This window comes from Xiphophorus couchianus, chromosome 17 (assembly GCF_001444195.1).
Source record: "Xiphophorus couchianus chromosome 17, X_couchianus-1.0, whole genome shotgun sequence".
Lineage (NCBI taxonomy): Eukaryota > Metazoa > Chordata > Actinopteri > Cyprinodontiformes > Poeciliidae > Xiphophorus > Xiphophorus couchianus.
In genome coordinates this window covers 17,286,667-17,302,819 of record NC_040244.1, presented here as the reverse complement: position 1 = coordinate 17,302,819, position 16,153 = coordinate 17,286,667, and the positions used below count along the sequence as shown (strand labels likewise).

Here is a 16,153-nt window from a genome sequence, read left to right as displayed (position 1 = left end):
GCAAGTCAAGCAGCATTGTGTAGAAATACTGAATAGGCGGGGTCCACTGGAGTACTACAAGCTAGCTCAGATTTGTTTAGGGGAAACTTGGGCTTAGAGGGTAGGACTCGCATCCTGAAAAGTTGTGGGTTCAATTGCAGCTTTTCTTCGTGGCACATCGACGTGCCCCCGTGCAAGGCACTTAACCCCAAGTTGTCTGTATCCGTGTAGACGTGTGCGACTGAGTGAACATGTCTCCAGAGTAAAATGATTTAATTGGGTCGATTGACTAGAAAGTGATTTAAAGTATAATTTAATACCAACACTATATTGTGATCTGTAATAGCTCTAACAAAAAAATAAACAAAAGCAAACAAAAAACAGGTGCGTCTGTAATTCCACTGGAATCTGACCTGGACCCAGTTTAAGAACAAATCTGGTTTAACATCATCATGTGACCTAGAAGAACGCCTGGAGTGGCCTTCTCTCATCAGCAACCCAAAATATGAGAAAGTTGGGTAAAAACATTTCTTTAGATGTGACACATAAGATACAGGATCTAGTGTAGATGCTGGATAAATTTTTTTTTTTTTTTACTTTTTTTATTTTTACCTAAATGGGGCATTTCCAATGCATTAGCTCATACAGAAACATTGTTTTGTGATAGCTGCATCAGTTTATTTTACGATAAATGTGAATGGTTTATTCAAGGAGATATAATTATGTAACTCTGACGAGAGCATGTCATTTGATTGCACATTGCTGCAGTGTTTCTTCTCATCACTTATTTCCAGCCAGAGAACCACTTTTAGTACTAATTATTTCATATAAAATGCAGAAACAATTGTTTCCATCTCAGTGTGATCACAGTTGATGAAGGCCACAAACAGCCTGACCAGAACTTTACTTTCATTTTTATCTGAATGTGTTCCAGCATCATATCCTGCTCACCCTGCCTAACTCTCAAACCTGCTCAGAAGAACCTTCAAAGTGCGACACCTTGTGGTCATTTTTGCAATCTGCATTATTCCATGTCTGTATGAAAGCACAGAGCAGCTGTACATGGTTTCATTAGTTTATTAAGTTGTAGAAAACAGGAGCGCTGCAACACAGAGAGGAAGGCGATGAAGTGAACTCATGATGCTGCTGCTGCTGCTATGGTGACGGCCTCAGATTTCCCACTGCTCTGCGTTGCACATGACACATGAACAGAACCGTCCCTGGAACACACAGACAAGAATTCTCCACAACTCTGAACTGAACTGAACACACTGAGCTTCAGAGGACACACACCTTTTCATAGTGATCACAGCATCAATGCTGTGGTTCTCTTCACTGGGCTGCAGGTCTCTTAAAATAATCTGGATGTTAAATACAAACATGTGCAAGTAGTTAGATGGTGAATTATTATATATTTTTGTGAATTTGCACAAATTCTTGACCTTCTGTGAAAATGTGCAGCTGCGTCACAGACTTTTTCAGTCGACAATATCAAACTATAAAGTACTAAAACTCACCTGATTACAAAGTTACAATTCTGATTACCTTGGATAGTTTTTGGGGCTGCTGCGTGGCAACCCTCTGATAAACCTCCAGGCAGAGGGAGGACAGTCTGCCCTGGGCAGAGAAGGTGTGGTGTCTGCGCGCAGGAAGGGGAGTTCCCACAGGAAGGAGAATGCTAAACATCTCAGCTCCCGATTCATCCACTTCCTGCAGCACATAGCAGAACACTTTCATCCTAATCCTCATTTTATAGAAGTGAATGAAAGAGGATGTCTTTAGCTTTATATCTTTATTTTCCATCTCAAACAATAAAATAACTAATTCCATAGACTCCACTATTTTAAGAGGGAAAATGAGTCACTACTTAACTTGCTGTTTCTGTTTTGGAATGTTGTCACAATATGACAATATTTTATCCACTATAAATAGTAATATATATAAATGTCATATTCCAAAGGGAAAGCCATCCATGCTGTGCAGACTGCTCAGTGCAGACGACTCAGTCGGCTGAGGATACCTTCAGGAGGATGTCAGCAGCAGAAACATCCACGGCAACAGACTCCTCCTCCGGGGCCAGGCCGTCTCGGCCAACCAGAAGCCCCGCCTCCATGGCCGCTCCCACAGCGATCACCTCATCCGGAGGCGCCGAGTTCAGCAGCTCCACGTCCGGGAACATCTCACGGATCATTTGTTGGAGGCGAGGGATCCTGGACGATCCGCCACAGAGAACCACCTAAAACAAAAATGGCCGCCCAACTGCCAGAATTCAGATTTACAGATGCTCAGCAGGCAGGCTCTGGTAAACAAGCTGGTTTTTCAGAGTGGAAAGTTGAGTGGAAAGAGAAATGGTGCTAGATGCACTTATTAGGATCCAACTATGCAAACAATCAAAGAACTGTGTGAAACTGTGAATGCCTCGCAGCATGAACAGACCAAACACCTAGCTAGGTACTAGTCAGGTTTAGCAGTAAACGTCTTAAGCGCAACTGATAGCCAAACAAGGTCATTTTTCCCTAATTGATCAAAATTAATATAATCTTTGAAGTACATCACAACATTTTATTTTTTGTCTCAACATGAACCTGTTATTTTTTGATGTGCTTTGCATGAAGCTGTGCCTGAGTCAGCCTGTCTCACCTTGTTGATGTCTCCGGCAGAGAGTCCCGCCTCGTCCAGCAGCGACCTGATTGGCTGGATGCTTTTGTTGAACAGTGTGGAGCAGAGCAGCTCAAATCGAGCTCTGTGGGAAACAAACCAAAAGGTCAAAGCATAATGAAATGAAACAAATATAAACTTTCCCACGATGCCCTCACTGACAGCTCACCTAGAAACGGTGCACTCAAAGTCTACGCCATCATGCAGAGAATCAACGAAGCAGTTGGCTGATCCCAAGGAGGACAGAGAGTGCTTGGCCATGTCTGCACTGTTCATGAGCTTCAGCAGTGCCCGCGGGTTACTGCTCACATCATGTTTAAAGGTTCTGCACAACAACACAGACGGCTTAGCCCGGTGAAAACCAGCTTGGTTCAACGCTGTGCTACTGGACCCTCAACTACTGAGAAATCATTCCATCCTGGAGGGCTGGACTCTGTTAAAGTTTTACATTTTACCTAGTCGCTAACGTTTGCCTGTGATGTATGTAGTGCACCAGTTTACCAGAAATGGTCTGCACTGTGAGAGAAGGGTCCATTAAAATGAGGCAATTGTTAATATTAATTTAATATTTGAAAGGGTAACCAACAGACTGAACAGCTTCCTTCACTGCCGTCACTTAAACTACAGGCAGACTACAATTCTAAAACAGAGCAGAAAATCAACATTATCATTCACTCCTTCTGTTTACTGTTTAGAAATTCTACCATAGGGAATCTAAGTGAGTAGGAGAAAGCCCAAACTGTTCTGTAAACCAGAATTTTTTTTATGGAATTGCACAGGAAGGCAACAGCCAGGCTAGCGACATCTGGCTGCCATGACGGCTGAGAAAAACTGTCCAGAGAAAAGAGGTTCCTGGTATCTAAAACAACTCTCAATATTTCCTATATTATACAGATGCCCTCTGGAATTATGGGAACATCTCCAGTCCTAAGGACCTGGTGGTGATGTTGAGATGCAAGTTCTTATTGATTTGAAATATTTCTGTTATTAGCTTATTAACCCATCAAGATTTAACCTTCAACCTTAGCATAACACAAAGATACAGACCCACATTTTACAAATTATCAAAAAGATAATTATTTTGGTCATAAGATTCTAAAAGTGAAACTAACACTATAAAGATTCACTATCCTATATTGCTGGCCTGGTATAATATTTTGAGTTTTCATTTCAGTAAGTGTTTATTTCAACATGAGCAGAAATAAACACTTGATATGCATCATTCTGATCAAAGGAACTTCAAAATAAAAGCCATTAACTGAACGTTCTTCTCTGTGTTTAATGGACCTGACTTGTGTTGTTGTTTGTGACGGCAGCTACCGTTTGAACTCTGAGGCCAGGTGCTGGGCCAGGGCCTGGGTGAAGCTCTCCCCCCCGATGCTGTGGTCCGTCCGGGTGGTGACCACCCGCAGCATCCCCCCGTTCACCTGCAGCACCGTCACACTCAGGGACGTCCCTCCAAGTTTATACACCAGGACATGACTGGGACAAAACCACAAGGCCAAACATCAACACACACTCTACCCATGAGGAAGACGATCCATTTAGAATTCAGATCAGACTCAGTAAGCTTAACCTCATCAGAACTCAAGTCATTTCAGCACAGCTCAGATAAATGAAGAGGCTGAGCAGCAGCCAGTGAGGCCTGAAGCAATTTAGCTTTTAAGAACGACTGTGGAGGGACCCTCACTGGCCACTTTATTAGGTACCCCTGCTTAATTGCTTGTTAAAACAGATGTCTAATCAGCCTTTTGAATTTTCCTCTGTTGTTTTCCAGGCGTTCTGCAGACATTTCCACCCTCTACCTGTTCCCAGAGGAGTAGTCCTGTCCCACGTTATAGGCCAGCAGAGCAGCAGCAGGTTCATGGATCATCCTCAAAACATGGAAGCCTGCAGCTTCAGCTGCCTCTCTGCAAAACAACATTTTGAAGCATATTCCAGAAAACTTCCAGACTGTTTTGCCAACTAAACTACAGCAGTTAAATCTACTGCTGTCAATTAAAGAAAGATGAACACCATGAATTTGTCCCCCGAAGCCATAAAGCTTGGTGAAAAACAGTAATGAAATGGAAATTAATGAAGAAAAAAAAAAAATTCTTACCTCAAACTACGCTTCTGAGCATGTGCAAACTCAAAGGGAACAGTTATAACGGTGTCGGTGACATCAGAGCCCAGAGCTGACTGAGCCGTTTCTGGGGAAAAGCAAAGGAGTCAGCTGATTGGCTGTTGGGTACAGACAGGGTGTGTTTAATTTACGCTACCTTTCATCTTCTTGAAGATGAGCTTTGCAACATCCTCTGGTGCCACAAACTCTGTATGCTCTCCACAGGTGATCTCATAATATGGCATCTGCTCTCTGTTGATAACCTGCACATACCAACCACAAGTCAGATGGAGTTTCAGCTTTGTCTTTCTTGGCAAAGCAATTTTAGGAAAGAAACCAAAGTCCTATTCCAAGTAGAGAGTGGCAGAAGACATAAAAATAACAATAAGTAAAAAATTTATCACCAGTCAAAAAAAGAAGGAAACAGGTGAATGTGTGCCTGATGATGGGATGTTTTACATGACAGGAGCTAGCATAGCACAAGTCAATTGATGATAATAGATGATAAAACTGGTCTGTTGTTTCTTTTAATGTTTTTGTCACTCTAGCTCTTATGTGGGTTGAAGAGTGGCATATGATGGAAAAGTTTAAATAATGAGAAAAATCAATAACCAAAAAATAAATACACAAATAGACTTTTTTCTCTTAATGTGGCTGCCACAACGTACCTTGCATTTGGTCTCTGCTTTATGTGTTTGTGTCACAGGATCATCAAACCTAAACCATCAAGACACAGAAAAGAACTCTATTATTGTCCAGAGCTGTTGTCAAGGAGCCGTTCTTCCCCTCAGTCCAGCTAAATAAAGCTCGTTACATAACCTTCGCTGAAAAGACGACTTCAAAATGTTCAATAAATATTCATCACAGAAAATTATTTGTCATTTCTAAAGAACTGCAGTTTTTTTTCTGTTTTAGGCTTTTAAATAAACAATATATATATATATATATATATATATATACACACATATATATATATACACACACCTCACTGATAGTTGATACTGCTCAAATCTGTTAGATACATACATTAAAAAAGGAAGAAAAAAGTGATTGCTGTAGCTTTATAGGTTTATAGGACAATTAATGTGGGAGATTTTGAGTTTTAATTCATTTAATAATAATTCAGATTTTGGCCTGCAGGTCTGATCAGAGCCATTGTTCTACTGAAGCTACATAAGCTGCAACAAAACACTCCTCTGGTGACCTACCTTCTCCCCAGAACCTGCTTCACCTTAACAACTGTGTTGGCTGCGTTTCGGACCTGACCTTGCTTTGCTGCTATTCCCACAATCTGCAAACGAACAAACAGCCCACATGGAATCAGCAAGACTGACACGGCTTCAGAACACCAGAAAAGACACAAAAAGGATTCTGTTGGCAATAATTTTAGGAGAGTAAATAAGATTGAAATAATGAAAATCAGATTGAAATGACTCACCTGCTCAGTATCTCTGTAGCCCACCACAGCTGGAGTGACTCTGTCTCCTGCATCGTTAGCCACCACATCAGCACGCCCATCCTAAGACACACATTTTACTACATTAAAACAAAAAGTAAAAACAGGAAACAAAGAATACATCCTTATGGGGTCCGGCAGGCTTATAACACACTGGGGGGACCCTGTGTCAGAAGTGTAGCTTGAGTATATTTCAAGAAATAATCTGATGACAAAAATACTTTGATACAATGAGGTTTTATGAGCTTAGTGAGCTAAGCTTTTGAAACCAAAGCAAGGGGAACAGGGTAGAATACTTTGACAGGAGGCAGCGACAGTAAAGAGGACGAGGATTTGAAAAGATATGAGAGTTAATCAGCTCTAGGGACCAAGAGGAGCCCTTGCCTGCACACTGCTGGATAATGTACTAGTTGCACATTGAACAGGATTATGGACACATTGTACACATGTAGTGGCTGCTGGTCATCTTTTACACAGATGTTATTCAGTCTGTCCCCTTTTTGTCCAGAACTGTGTGGTTTGGCTCATCCACAAAGAGGACAAGTCCAAACTGTAGAGACCAATCAGGTCTGCAGAGAGGGTCAGCAGGACTGACCAGCCCTCCATCCAGGACTGGAACAGGTCAAGGGTCAGGCAAAGGAAAACTTGCATCTCTGCTAACCCCACACATCCCGGACAAAAACTGTTCAGATTTTTATTTTCAGGCTGACGCGATAGAGTAAAAATCAGTCATTCATTATTTCTAACACACATATACATACATATATACACAGACATATATATATACATGCATACATACATACGATATACATATATGTGTGTGTGTGTGTGTATGTTAAATGCATTCACTGAGAGCAAAGCAGAGATGCAGTCAAATTTCTTTTGTGTGCACAAACTTGGCAAATAAAGCAAATTCGGATAAATATGTATCTGTTATTACAGGTAGGTTAAAAGTATTAATATGAATGTGTAGATCATATAACATCATCATATAGATTATAGACTAATCATACATATATAAACAGCATTAGTTCGCTGGAAGCTGTTATGGATAACAAATTATAGGTAGTAATATTTACAGACAGCTTATAGGTAGAATATATAGTCAATCAAATAAATGAGGTAAATGATCAGATTTAAGAAATATTCACTTCCACCTAACTCCTTATTGAACTAGAAATGAATGATTTTTATTTTTCGTCAACTTCAACAACAAACCTGGGTTTATTTTTTTAAGCATACATGTTTCAAAATTAAAAAGTTATGTAGTAATTAAGAACACATTACCATGATAAGCTAAATGCCTTATTAAAAAGTAAAGGTAATAACGTGACAGACTCTGAAGCAGTGACTGACGGAACTACCCTCCCAACACGGCGACCTCGTCGACGTGTGGAACTGCTAGCGTGTAGACATTATATAGCTCCCCTCTGAGCTGAACTTGGCGGGTCTTCCACAAACCTGGACCCCCTCACTCCTCTCTGATCGTCTAGCCTCTTGGTTCTCCCAACTTATCTTCTCCTCTGAAAGACCACTAGACTGCTGCTGCTAACGCTTACATTTTACCACGACGCCATCCATCATTACCGGAACTGACATCACTGCTCGTCCTCTCCGCGAACAGCAACGTGAAGCTCAGCTCTGAAAGATTTTAAGTGGTAAAAGACTGCAAGCCGCTCACCTTAAACACGGCCACACAGGCACAAGTATAACCAAAATGAATCCCAATCGCAGACATGCTGGAAAACATAGACTTCCTCTTCCTCTTCTTTAAGAGTTTACCGGCGGTTTAACTTGCACTACCGCCTCCCTCTGGTTTTGCTGTGCATTACTGCCCACGTGCCACTTACATAATCATTGTACATTCCTTGTCTTTCCACTTTAGTATTCTTTATATTATCTTAGTCTAGTTGCCTTTTAATAAACAATAAACGCAGCCTCTTCCTCTCCCTCTCATATTCACTGGATGTTCTGCTGTTTTGTTTTTCATTGGCTACTTTCCCATAAGTAGTTTCAAAATTAGGCTGCAGTCAGTGGCCAAAAATCTACACACCCATGTTAAAATGGCAGGTTTGCAATCACAAAATGAGTAAAATATTTTTGAAACGTTTTGCACTACAGTGCAGAATTAAAATTTATTTTCTTGAAAATAAAGTGATTGAGGCAGCATTTATAGCAACTGTAAAATCTGACCTATGTTTGGACTTTTCTGATTCAGCCAAACTTCCTGAATTATCAAAAATATTTACTACATCTAAATGTTCAACATGTATGTTAGACCCAGTCACTGACCGAATTATTTAAGAAAGTATGCCCTTTGATTAATGTCCAGAATTTAGATATGATTACTCAATCCTTATATATACCACAGGTTTTTAGGATCGGTGTCATTGCATGTATTTATGAGACAATACAGCTATAAGGCAAGCTAATGGATCTAGGCAGTTCATTAGCTTGATTTCAGGTCTTCCAGAGGGGCTGAGAGTGAATACATCATGGTGGCTTCATTCATGAAGAGCCTTGTCAGCGAAGGACTTTGGCTCTCAGAGGATCTTACCATCCTTCAATGGTGAGAGCACTATTATAATATATTTTTGTGTTTTGGCCTGATTCCTTATAAGGCAAAGAGAAGATTTACGCTTGTTATATGTCAAAAATATAAATGGAATGAGAAACAAGAAAAAAAATTCCTTTAAAGTGACAAAGTTTGCATTTAGTTCGTTGAACCACACTGAAGTGATTAAAATGCTTTCTGTGGTTGTGACAAAAGACACCAAATGAAACAGCTTGTGGGTTCATTTGCTAAAAACTTTCACAGTTCTCATGGCACACGGTTCTGACAATATTCTTGTCTTTTGATATTTCCATGAAGACAAAAAAATATAGAATTTTGATGTCTGAAAATGTTTTTAACTGAAATTCATGTTTTTTGTGGATTGTTTGATTAAATGCCAAGATCAATGTCAAGTAGACACTTTTCTGTTCTCACTGGCCGACTGAGACACATAATAGTGAACTTTTACTATGGCCATATGTTACACTTAACACCATTATTTTGTGTTCAGACTAGAACTTGCCACTCAAAGATATGATGACACATTATCCAAAGACTGTACATAAAGAAAACTGATTATTGTCTTCGTATTGGTTCTTTTCTGACCACATGAACATGAACAGTCTCTGGTGGAAGGTGGAAACACTGCACATATTTCTTCTCTGGTGAAATGACAATAATATATTTTTTCTAGTAATGTTTTTATGTAATACAACCATACTTCAATACATTGTGCATTTTACATGACATTTGTAAACATTTGTGCTGCCACTGCACCCTTACATTATGCCCATTGTTTTTCTGGAGTTTTGAAAGTGAAATCAAGTATGAAGTACACAGTAAGCCAACTACCTGCAGGTCTTCATTCATGACAGAACTGAACAAATTATAAGTGAGGCTACTTCATGCCTGATAGTTGGCAAAAGGAACGCACAGTAAGTCAGAATATACATTGTTTCTTTATGGCGTATTTCCATTTCAATGCTGATGTAACAGAGTCCAACACAACCTCTTTAACAGTGTTCCGTTTAGCACCTATGCTCTGGAACAATTCGACACTTCAGGATCTTCAGGTAATTCTGAATCTTATTTGAATCACGACGAAAGCAATAGAGGAGATCGTAGTCGTTCATGAGTCGCCATTCTGCCCTGTCGGATGCCAGTAGAGCCTCCGGGGAAGCCAGGTTACCAAGAGAACTGCTTATTACTCCCAGCATCTGCATCTTAGGCACAAGAACACACATTATTACTTCAACTTTCAAACCAATACCAAAATGCTCTTATTGATAGTAAACCACATATAATACAATCATAAAAGCTTCTTAATGTCTATTTGGGATACTGAACAACTTTCTTCAAAAAAAAATATCACGTTTAACTCATCTGTCTTCAAAAATCATGGTTTGGGAAAAAAACAGGTAAAGTAGTCTACAGCTCTGGTGATCAGGTGGAAGAGATGAGTTAATCTCAAGGACTATCAAACAGTAACAGCTACAGTATATGCACAGAAGCATTTTGTTCTAAATTAAATGACTTTAGGAACCAAAACCAACAAAAACATAAACCATGCAGTGCCCTCTATGAGAGCTCTCATAAGAAATACAAAGCCACAGATCCAACCTTTTGCCCCCCAGAACTATTTTCACCAAGTTCCTTTGAAACTATTTATATTCCATTTAGATATAGTTTCCTTTGTCTTGAAATATCAGTGTTTCAGTGAATTATGTGTGAAAGGTTTTACTATGTTGTCTGAATGACTAAATGTGCTAAAGAAATTGAAGAAATTATATTGATAGAACATAACTTTAGTAATATGTTAAATTATGAAATATAAATCATATATGGTGATCAATACAGTGATTTCCTGCTGGTAACCTTTAGTATGTAAGCAGCTTTGGATAGTTTGCTTACATTATTGGTATCTATCAGAGTCTAAAAAGTGGTTGAAAAGGAATAGAATCAATTTTCTTTTCTTTTTCTTTGGCTGTTCAGCACTGTGTGGTGCCACATTCCTCAGAGTCCTTTGCTAAAAACGCTTGCCATCCTTCAACTGATTTCTAAGAGACAGAAACAGAACCTTCAAAATGTTTTATCTGGTCGGGTAAGTTTAGCTTTTTGGGTGAATGTTTCTGTTTGCATCATGATGTGCCACATTTATCTTAGTTTTTTTTCTTTTTTCATTTTGCTTGGTTTTATTGTCACTGGGTTCAGTTCAACAAACATAACCAATGACCTTCAAATCTCCCAATGACTGCCTGATCGGAACAAGAACGTCGGGAACAGGTTTACCCGTCATGTAAGCTAAGACTAGACTGTCACTTCCATCAGTGAGCCAACCATTTCATTTCACCAAACATGCACTCACTATTTCTGTTGTCTTAGAAGTTGAACTCTGAGAGGTTGGGTTATTCCGAAACTTTGATATCAACCATTTTCCTTCTCTTCAATTTAATGTTTGGTATTGGAATTCATAACTGTCCACAAAGTCTGGAGAAAGTAGCAAGATACCTAACTCATTGTAAATAATATTTCAAATGTTCATTATTTGCTCATAAAACCTTCCCCTCTTTCTCCCACATCAGATTGCGTAGAGTAGAATTATTGATGCATTAGTCTATTTTTTGGTGGTTTCTGTTCTTTTTACTTATTTATTTCATTGGGACAGGAGTGTGATTAATGAGAAAATAAAATATCCTGTTAATTAAAAAGGTTCCTGGTCTATTTTAGTGATGTTAAATAAGTCTTAATTTGATAAGTATAAAGAATCTTCTTACTTCTCTCAAACTGTAAAAAGGCAGCTCAGAATCATTCATCTTGGTTTGTGATGTAGATTATGTGCAGGCATGTACCTTCTCAACCACTTTCTGCACACCCCTGCGTAGTTCATGCACCATGTCACTCATTTCCAGAGACTTGTTTGAGCTGAAGTTGTTAAATTCATGGTGCTGAGCCATGTTCTGATGAAAATGCCACAGAGGTTCCCGCCACGCAACCAGGAGCTTCAGAATCACCTCGGTCAGTTCCTCTCTCTGCAGAGCAGCAGGACATGTGGAAACATGGTAAGATACAAAAGTCAGGAGGGCTTGTTCATCGTCACAGCTGTATGCAGTAACTGCTTAAACCGCTGCATTGAAAATCAAAGGGGGAAGTAGCACAGTTGTGTGTTGCAGAAGGTAATAACTGAAGGGGAACCCAAAAGGTTACATGACGTTTCACTATGATGTAGACAGCTGATGTCAGGAAGAGGAAATAAGTTCCAGAAAGGTTAACTCACCGCTATTCTCTGAGCATTCTCTTTGCCATTTGGAGTTAGGATGGTAGACGTGTGGCAGTTGCGACTGACCCGGCCAATCTGGTTCTTACTGGGAAGGAAGTAGAGTTCCTGATGGAGTAGACATGAATGAGAATGTCAAAGGTCAGGCTTCTTCTAAATGCCATCTGTGGACAGAGTACGCAAGTGATTAATATTAGTGATGCTTTCTGTTTGTGTGTATATGTACATGTGCATCACTGAATAATAGCAAAAAGAGCAATGGAAGATGGGTTACAGAGAGCATTTTGCATATTGCAGTCTATGGTGCTGTACCAGAGCAACATATTACACAGAGATGTATTCTGCTCCTCTCAATGCTTTCCTAAACCTGCTGAACTGACATCATTAGTGATGTTTGGTCCTTATGGCCCTCATGACTGGAATAAAATAAAAAGGATGGAAGAAAATTACTGCAGCTAAAATTTAAGAATTGTCTGGGTTTTTTTTCATACCATTAGCTTTTGGCATCTTTTCCAATTTTATATTTGTCTTATTATTTTCACTAAACTTAATTTTATTTTCTATTTTGTAATTTATCTACCTGTGATGTGTTTGTTGCAAAGCACTTTGGTCAGGCGAGGCTGCTGTAAATGTGCTACATAAATCAACTTTGACTTGACTAGAATACATTCTGTCAAGATAATCAATTATTACTATCAAAATTAAATTGATCAGTATTGCTAGTTTCACTGCAGTTTAGAAAAGCAGCGTGGTATGCTACAAATACCCTTCTGAATATAATTTGAAGTGTGATCTGATGATGTCATTCTCAAATAGGCAAATATGCAAACAGACCCTTGACACTGGATTTAATTCTCAGGTGTGGGTGAATGTCTCTCTCTGTCTGTGAAAGGCATGCTTTTTACTCATGCACAAAGTGTGACTTCATTCCATCTACTAGGTGAGATTAGATTTTTTGTTACAGACACCATCAGCTTTGTTGCAGCACCCATAAGAGCATTACAGTTATGAGCCCAGTATGGTCAGAACTGCATCAAATTCTCTAGTGACAACAAGGTCTGTGTTTAAAAAAAAAAAAGGTCTGTGTTCCTATGTGGAGTTTCCTTGGCGATGCCTGTTGCTGTGTTAGTCTGCCATATCAGCAGATTTCTCTTATCAGCTGATGGTGAGCCCACTGGGACCATTTTCAAACAAGTATGAGATCTGGAAAGCACTGCAGATGGCATCCAGAAGGTTAAAAACTTATATAGGTCATACTGTCATTCAAAAAATTACCGTATAGATTAGCATTTGTTGTATTCTGTCTTGTTGTCTTTGATCACCTAAGCTATATTTTATGTTTAAATGTGCATATAGCTAAAAGAACAGCTGATATATTTTTGATTTACTTGCTTAAAGGTTATTTTTCCAGATCTCTTAGACTACTTCATGTTGTAAGCAGGTTCTGTTTCAGTCAGTTTTTGATTTCACGGGTCCAGCTGTAATCAGGACTGGGAGTGACAAAGAAAACTGAAGTTAGTTTCCATTAAATGTAGTTAATAATAGTAAATTGAGCAATGAGGTCATTCCTTTTTCATGTAGGACCAGGTTGGTTTGGACAACTAATTTTCTCAACTACATAAAATCAGAACTTAAAAAGGAGGTTTTGGGATTTACTCAGGTTATTAAAATTAATTTACAAATCTTAAACTTTTAAACATGACTAAAAAACAAAAAAATGAAAAGAATTATGAGGGGGAAGATACTGTGTATTTATTTAATCCTTCTCTAACAAAACCTTTATAGGAGCCTTAAAGCAGAGTAATGTACTGTGTGTCCTAAAATCACTTCATAACTTCATTTAAACCTTCTTTTTAAATTATTGGCAAAGTAAAGTTCATCAGCAGACCAAACTGTATAATCCCAACCAATCACTGGCATAGCCAGCATTACAGGACTGTTACATCTAATAGATAGATTGAGTAGAAATGCACTCTGGACACAACTAATACACTTAGAACGACAGAATGCAAGTATGTCAAAGAGACTCTGGTACGAATCATTAAAAATCCTCAGGAAATAAGAAAAAGTCTTACAAATTCAGAGTGGAGGTCATTTGAAATGCCATGCATCCTAGCTGAGTGCTGGATGACCCGGTCAAACAGGTTGGCCAGGGAGAGGAAGTGGCATCCAGTCTGGCCGTTGGTGCAGCTGGATGCTGCTCTCATGCTGCTCAGCCTGCTGCAGAGTGCCAGGTAGATTAGCACCACCAACAAGGGGGAGACTAAGAAATGTCAAAGAAAGAGAAAGATGAGGAAAAACAACAAAGACTGGAATATTAAGAAAATTACCATTTTCTTAATATTCTCACAGTGATCCTCTGAGAATATGGACAGTGAGTAAATGAATGAATTGATATATTTTCTCCATATTTTCCATATTAAACCTAAATTTGCCTCCTTTTTTTTCAAAATATTAAAATGGATTCTACAGAAAGCAGCAAAAAAAGACAAAACCTCATGCAGTAACGGACTGAGAAATTAGATGGGATGTGAAGAGACAGACAGAAATCTTTTTCATGCATGATACCTGCCTGGTCTGATGTGTGCAGACATTCTGTAGATGCAGAAGAGTTTCCGTCTCTGGTGCAGAACTGAATGCTTCAGTTTCAAGACAGCAGGAGCTTTATATGAATCCTCACTGATAATTTGGCTGGTAAGCAAAAATAAGGAGGGGGATGTTAAGAAAGGATGGGGAGGAGAAGGAGAATGGGGGCATCTGAGTGATCAGTCAGATCACTATGAGCCCAACCCTAAGAACAATGAGTCATTTTAGTACAGTATCTTTTGTGATCTTATTATTTCCAGGGGTTGGAAGCATTGTAATCATGCTTTCTTTCTTTGTCCTTCGTGTCCTTTAATGTCTGTCCCTCAAACTCACACAGTATGTATGATGCATACAGGTTAATATCCTATGGCCTATGTTTTTATTTTAATGCTTATGAACTTTGACCTAATGACCCTGTCTGAGCCCAGAGGTAGCTATCCTGGACTTGTTTTCTGCAGCTGAAAGAAATCCAGACTGTCTGTAATTCTGTCCTTGGTGTAAAAATGATGACAGAACTGTACTCTGACCTGTTCATGACTATCTGTACGTACACTCTCATATCATGTACATACTCATAAACCTGATGGTTGTGTATGTATATGTGTGTGTACCATGTATTTAATACTTTGTGGGGACCATTTTTCTGACACATATTACTTTGTGGGAACCGAAGCCTGGTCCCACAAGGAGAAATGCTGATTTTGGATTAGGGTTTAGGTTTAGGACTAAGGTGTGAATTGAGTTCAAATTCAAAGTTAAAAATACTTTATTAATCCCAAAGGGAAATTAAATGTTGTAACTCGTTGATTTAGATTCTTCAAAAAGTTATTGAAGATGGTGATGGCTGTTGGCAGGAAAAATCTGCAGCTGTCTGTACTGCACTGAATCTGAAGAAGCCTCTGACTGAAGATGCTCACAATAAGTATACAATAAGTTTTTTCCTCTGCCTCCACCAACCACACCACTTCAGTCTCCGTCCAGGCCCCAACAGGGCACTCTTTCTGGTTTGTTGTTCTGTGTCTCAGACAGGAACATGTTTTGGAGTGAAATACTTGCATCTACCCCACAGCACAAGCAGGTCAGCCATGTTGGTACATTTGGAGGAAGAAGAGAGGACGCTTTCAACTCTGAGACGAGTATCCAGGAAACTTGTTTTTGAGATCTAGACTAATCCGAGCTATAAAAGTGCTTTGTCCACAATTCAAATCAGTAAACCCACCAGCCCAGCAGTACTCTCTTTAAGCTCTTTTTAGAACCCTTTCTCCTTTCTTTCCAAAATAAAGCTTTACTTCATTATTCCATATACTCTTTCCGCTTACCATACAGACTCAGCATGTGCATCATAATGTCTCAATCCTTTTACACTCTGTTGCTGAAGGTTTGTTGTACTAAAAGGATGTCATTACTTCATTAAAGACGATTACGTGATTCAGTCTAAAAAGCTTCATCTCATAAAAGCATTGATTTGTTTGGGGGATTGAAAGCAGTACATTATCAGGGATGTTTGATAATTGATTGCTGATTCCTCATGTGACCAAGCTA

The 16,153-nt window shown here is 39.2% G+C and overlaps 2 protein-coding genes across 2 annotated transcripts; both read right to left on the bottom strand.

Moving 5' to 3' along the window:
- Positions 1-1,038: 1,038 nt before the first annotated feature.
- Positions 1,039-7,947, bottom strand: hspa14 (heat shock protein 14). Its single transcript, XM_028043783.1, has 14 exons — positions 7,879-7,947; positions 6,180-6,260; positions 5,950-6,032; positions 5,410-5,458; positions 4,899-5,004; positions 4,739-4,829; positions 4,443-4,547; positions 3,958-4,119; positions 2,807-2,962; positions 2,620-2,722; positions 2,000-2,215; positions 1,525-1,689; positions 1,273-1,340; positions 1,039-1,199 (listed from the first exon to the last, which is right to left on the bottom strand). Exons 1-14 carry the CDS (start codon positions 7,945-7,947, stop codon positions 1,115-1,117), a joined length of 1,539 nt encoding a protein of 512 aa, XP_027899584.1. The 3' UTR covers positions 1,039-1,114.
- Positions 7,948-9,235: 1,288 nt separating this feature from the next.
- Positions 9,236-14,465, bottom strand: prl2 (prolactin 2). Its single transcript, XM_028043784.1, has 4 exons — positions 14,101-14,465; positions 12,026-12,133; positions 11,601-11,780; positions 9,236-9,974 (listed from the first exon to the last, which is right to left on the bottom strand). Exons 1-4 carry the CDS (start codon positions 14,230-14,232, stop codon positions 9,780-9,782), a joined length of 615 nt encoding a protein of 204 aa, XP_027899585.1. The 5' UTR covers positions 14,233-14,465; the 3' UTR covers positions 9,236-9,779.
- Positions 14,466-16,153: the final 1,688 nt, after the last annotated feature.